Source organism: Simochromis diagramma, unplaced genomic scaffold, assembly GCF_900408965.1.
Source record: "Simochromis diagramma unplaced genomic scaffold, fSimDia1.1 OVJJ01000596.1, whole genome shotgun sequence".
NCBI classification, from domain to species: domain Eukaryota; kingdom Metazoa; phylum Chordata; class Actinopteri; order Cichliformes; family Cichlidae; genus Simochromis; species Simochromis diagramma.
Genome location: NW_024387245.1, coordinates 7,605,348 through 7,611,011, shown reverse-complemented (window position 1 = coordinate 7,611,011; position 5,664 = coordinate 7,605,348). Strand labels below are relative to the sequence as shown.

Genomic DNA, 5,664 nt, shown 5'->3' with positions numbered 1-5,664 from the left:
GCCTTATTTACTGTATTTCCATCTATGTTGGCACGCTTCAGTAAATCACTGCACCTATTTCCCATTTTCCTGAGATAATATAAAGAAATACGGGGTTGCTCAAAATGTCTGCACCTTACGCTAACACATGGTGACAAGTTATCTTTTTCTTGTGTGGTATCTGCAAGGCATCAAGAACATGGACGTGTGAGGCAATAAAAATGTAGTCAAGAAAATGTCATGTGACCCTGCAGGATGTTTTCTCCATCAACCCATAGCGACTTGTCAGATATGTAAATTGTGTTTACTGTGTCAGATAATAACCTCAGCACACACACACACACACACACACACACACACACACACACACACACACACACACTAAAAGCATACTTCCAAGTTTTTAATTAAATTGCTTCGTTAGCTACAAAAGCAGCTATAAATAAAAGCAGTGTTAGAGATCACAATGCATAAACAAAGATAATGAGGGTAGTTATTAAGGATGTGAATAGCTGGGCACGTCCATGCCCTGCTCTATTTTGGGAGCAGGTAGGGCTTCTCAACTAACACAGTGAGCATGTAGCTCACTGCCAATGTCAGCACCAGGTGGCCAAGGAACAGGTACATCTGAGCAGAGGAGAAAAGTCTGATGTTATGAGGAACTGTGCCAAATCATTTGAAATAAGCACAGTAAAACAGAACGTGCAACATGAAATACTTACAAAATTGATGTCTGTGTAATGGATTGGGGTCTCTTGAAAGCCAATGTACAGGATGATGAAGACAGGGTGTATGAGATAGCAGGCGAAGCTGATATTGGAAAGAGGAACCCAGAAAGTCAAGGACAAGAACCTCTTGATAAAGCCTGGAGTGATAAAAAACAAGAAAATATAAAGACATATAAAAATAAGAACATACAGACTCAATTTCCTTTAACGTACTATGTGCTTTCATATATTGTTATTACTGTTAATGTAGAGATATGGGATTTAGTTCATCCCAACACCTGGTTTACCTCCATAGCCTTCCTCACAGGCCAGTATAATCCAGGTCACAGCCAGTGCCCAGAGTGGTCTATGCAGCCCTTGATACAGGGCATGTGGCACAGATGGATTGGCTGGCGTCTCCTTCAGGATGTAAGGCAATCCAACCAAAAGAGCCAAAAGTGACAGACAACAGAGCCAACCAAGTGCTGCCTGCCACTGAAACAACAGACATGATAAGCACATAAGTGTGGTGGCAAATGTTCAAATTCTGGCTCGGCTATAAACCAAAAGGCATATGCTGTTTTTAAATTCTCAGAAAAGACTAAGCCACGGTCTGGGATTGAAACCTGTCAAAATGCTCTCACCCATTGCTTTAACAGTGGATTTTTCTTTGTTGTCAGATATATTCCGGTCAAGATCCCTATTAGAAATGGCCCGTATCTCGTGTAGGGTTTCACATAGTAATACAAAACATAATTCTCAGATGTCCTGCAAAATAAACAAGTTCATTTTCTGGGAAATCATAAGAAGAGATGCATAGTTGGTAGACAGCCTCAATTATGTTTTTGCATTGTAGAAAAAGGAAACACTGAAACTTAAAAACAAAAAACCTTGACATTCATTTCACCAAACGCTGTTTTGCATTGAATCTTACATTGTAGATGGCTGAAAGACTGGTAGCTGCAGGTGTGCAGTTATAATAGCACTGGCCACAATAGTCATCAGGAGGAGGCCACCTGCCACAACCATAAACACACTCCTATTTCTGACAAATAAAACATGGAGGGGATAGGATTACAACCACAGAGTTAATAAAAATGTATACGGCTCCTAGTGATGCTCTAGTTCAAGAATGAAGAAATCACTTTAACAGTATTTCAGAATCATATTAAAGGATGTGAACATACAGTCTGTATAAATAAACCAAGAGAGGAGTGGTTGCATAACACTGGAAGTCTAGAGACAGGTACCACGTCCAAGGAATACACTGCACAGGGATATGAAGATAAAAGGTTAAGAACAGGTAAATAAATCTGTTCTAAAATACCCAATGTAGGACTAAATTATAAGTTAAACTTACTATCTCGTGGACTGGGAGCAGATTACTGATCAATAGTAAGTTAGCCCACCAGTATGTCTTACAATCCATCACTGTGTCTATAAATGGGAACCAGTAGGGTCCCCACTTGACCAGAGAGATAAGGCCAATGGTTAGACACATAATGAACAGATGCAGTGGCTGAATCCTGCAAAGAGGACAGAGAACAGCAATTTAAAAAATGAATAACACATGCAGAAAGCCTCTTTTACTTGAGTGTAAAAATAGAGTGACGCAGACACAAATTAATTTGGTTAACTGACCAAAATACAACACCTTGTAATCCGCTTTAAGAGATAGTTCCCAACCAGGCTGAGGCTCAGTTTGTCTTCAGCCTTGTTGATAGAGCCCAGCAGGGACCTGGCACTAAGCAGACCCCTAAAACATCAAATTTCTTAAGCTGGCAATAAAATAATTAAAAATATATGTTTACACTGTCAATCTGAAATTGTTCCAGTCTCACCCCAGCAGTAAGAAGGTATCGACAGCCATGAAGACAGGTCCACTTATGGTTAGCACATAGAAAGGGCTGCTTTCAACAGTTTTCCTCCAGTCTTTGTAATTGTCTGCAACACAGGTCTTATGAACATAAGTGAAAGCATATGTGTGTTATGGAGTAATGAGACCATCAATGTACTGTCATACCCAAGCTGTTGATTACAGGGAACTGTGCAGAGTGGCCACATATGATCCATAACAGGCTGAGAACACGGATGCCATTCAGTGAAGCGTAGCCTCCGGCTGGAATTGATGTGGAGGTGCTAAAAATGCCCTGGGTGGTCTTCTGTATAGAGATTGCTTGAAGGAAGCCATACACACGGCTTTGAAGAGCGCATGTTTGTGTGGGGTGGTTGCTATCTGCCAAAACCAATATTATACAAGGTCAGTATTGTCTCAATATAAATACATCTGTAATAACTGATTCTGCAGCTCACATAATCGTATTATTTGGTTACCATAATAACCATAATATGTGTGATATGCAGTACTACTCCTCAGCAAATCTAGATGATGCACTTTGCACTTACTACTTTCTTCTGAACTCCAGCTATTAGTTTCACTGCTAGATGAGCTGCTGGTCTTCAGGGTCCCATAAAGGTTGAGCGCAGCGTTTAAGCAGGAAGACTCTAATGTAGGTTCGACCTTTCTTTTCCACTGCCACCTTATCATAGCTGTTAACAGGGTGGCTCCGAGAGGAATTGCTACCATTACACAACAGACAAACCTGCAGGAGAAAATAAAGTTTGACAAGACAAAAACAAGGTGTCCTGAGCTAAAGGCCTGGACATATGAAGAGATGCTCAACTTTGCTGCACAGGTAACCCTAATGGAAGTGCATATGCAGATAAAACAGTAAAGAAAGTGAGAGCAGTGTAATCGTATACTGACAGGCAGGTGATATCAGATGTATCAGGGGCAATTTTGCTGGACAAACAGTGAGTCATGATCATCTCCTGAGTGGACTGATTGACCAGGATGGAAGGTAAAGGAGGAATGAGGGACATCTGATTAAACTGAAGCTGGTCTGTCGAAAAGTGAAAATTAGTCACGTTTAAAAAAAAAAGAAAGAAGCGATATTGTGTTGTATAGATGATACCGCATAAATTCATTTTTAAATCACTGACCGTAAAGCACCAATGTTTGCACGTCATCTTTCTCACAGGAGTCAGGTACACAAATACCGACAAAGTACTGGACTCTTCCCTGTTTAAGAAGAAAACTTAGTTTAAAGTATGCTCACTTTCATCTAATATCTATTGGTTGTCATGACTTTTTATTGTGTTAGTTGTTACCTGCCGAAGGAACACCTGGCAGTACTGTCCAGAAAAGCTGGGGCCGTGAGCAGAGCGGCACTGCTGCAGCAAACCAGGCTGGTTGGTGTTACCTCCTACAACATTGCTGCCCACTTTCCCAAAAGCATCATACACTGACAAAACACACAGAAGAAGAAAAAAAGCCATTCATTCACAGGCCCATTGGCTGTAAAGATGCATGGTGTTACTATATAAGTAAATCTCACTTTTTCATGAAGTTCTACGTTTTAAAGACACCCTTTAGATAACAAATAAAGAAGAAGTGTCTTGTGTCTTGCTAATTTTGATCACAAAACGACATACACATACTAGTGCATCCCCCAAAATATAGTTAAGTTTCGACTTAGTATCTTCTTGGAAAATAATTTGAAATTTGTAATTTTAAAGTTGAAATTTTGAGGAAATAACCCCAAATTTGGACTTCTGGATAACAAAAAAAAAAGATTTTTTTTCCCCCGTGGCAGGAGCAAGCTTAGATACTTCAGTCTGCCATTTGGCTCTATTCACTGAAGACTAACTCATGAGCGCCCTCTAGGTGGATTGTAGGGCATTAACAGTAGGTTTAGTAGGTTGGATTTACGTGTGTCCCAAGACCCCTGCTGAGCTGGCATACCTACTTTTATTAGTAAGTGTGAAACAAACAGTGATGTCATTAATGTTGCTGGAAAATGGAGTTAAATAAAACAGATAGGGGTGAATTTTGAAGCTAATTGCGCAGGGTTTATAGTTGGTGGCTCTTAAAAAAAAGTATTGAAATAGTGAAGTAGTAAGTAACATTTACATTGAACTCGAGTAGCATTAGCATATTTTGATTTATAAGGCATTTTGTTCTTCATAAGTTAGCTGTTAGCTTACAAAAGTATGTGTTAGCTAACAGCTACATTTATTAGCTATAGCCTCTTATCACAGCTCCGCAAAGATTTGCATTTCAGTGGTTCCATCAGGAGGGTGGTGTTGACCACGCAATGTCCAGTGCTACTCCTTATGCTGGTAGTACAGTTAGTTAGTTATTAGCCTCAAGGCTGGTCTTTGTTACTGTCTCACTGAAAATACATAAGCACACAATGAGTATGAATTAGTTACAATGTAGGTATGAAATGAACACTTTCAACATCATCATCTTAACTATTTAAATATTCTTACAGTTCTTTTGAACACTTATGCAGTTTCATAGGCTCTACACCAGCTGCACAGGTTAAAGTCACGGATTTGATGTATGCATCGATCATTTTTGATGTAAGCATGACAGTCACAAAAACCTAATCTTTGTAATTTTCAGAAGTTTCCAGCGGCAGTATTTTTATTCTCTGAGAAGGTGAAAATGAACTTAAGCTTATGGTCTTGCATTGTCCTGAAGAATTTGTAATCTATTTCTGTATTTTTGACTTTTCTATCTTGGCTCCTCTGCTAAAGTGGATTAAATGCCACTTGCCACACAAGCACATAAGAAATGCCATACAAAAATCACAATCACTTACTTAGAACAGCATAGCCCTTTGGTTCATCCTGGTTAATTTCCCGGAGAAAAGTGTTTGTATCCTCCAAGCATCTTTGGGACACTGTCAAAGTCTGTGTGTTTTCCACTGCTCCTCTGCCCCCCACAAAAAGAAGAAACGCCACCAAATGGAGGATCATTTTGACTCTGACTGTTTCTTTTTAGGGAAGAAGGTGTTTAAATAACAGAGAAGGGAACACATCACCATTCAGAGTGTACTGTGAAATTCATCTTCCATGGCTAAATTGAATGACTTTAACTGGTTTTCACTAGCAGGTGTAAACAGGATTT

General features: G+C 39.6%; 1 protein-coding gene across 1 annotated transcript; it reads right to left on the bottom strand.

The window, feature by feature from the left end:
• Positions 1-362: 362 nt before the first annotated feature.
• oacyl (O-acyltransferase like) lies at positions 363-5,453 on the bottom strand. Its single transcript, XM_040000663.1, has 14 exons — positions 5,357-5,453; positions 3,858-3,991; positions 3,690-3,768; positions 3,454-3,589; positions 3,093-3,289; positions 2,710-2,922; positions 2,528-2,630; positions 2,341-2,442; positions 2,047-2,212; positions 1,621-1,953; positions 1,331-1,454; positions 995-1,181; positions 702-844; positions 363-606 (listed from the first exon to the last, which is right to left on the bottom strand). Coding segments are annotated over exons 1-10 (1,230 nt in total). The 5' UTR covers positions 5,358-5,453; the 3' UTR covers positions 363-606; positions 702-844; positions 995-1,181; positions 1,331-1,454; positions 1,621-1,854.
• Positions 5,454-5,664: the final 211 nt, after the last annotated feature.

Bases quoted from the DNA above. Each gene is read 5' to 3' on its own strand.
- oacyl (XM_040000663.1), bottom strand. The intron at 2,923-3,092 runs GTAAGTGCAAAG...TGGTTTTGGCAG, and splicing joins CTGGAGTTCAGAAGAAAGTA to ATAGCAACCACCCCACACAA. The intron at 2,443-2,527 runs GTGAGACTGGAA...TTGATGTTTTAG, and splicing joins GATACCTTCTTACTGCTGGG to GGGTCTGCTTAGTGCCAGGT.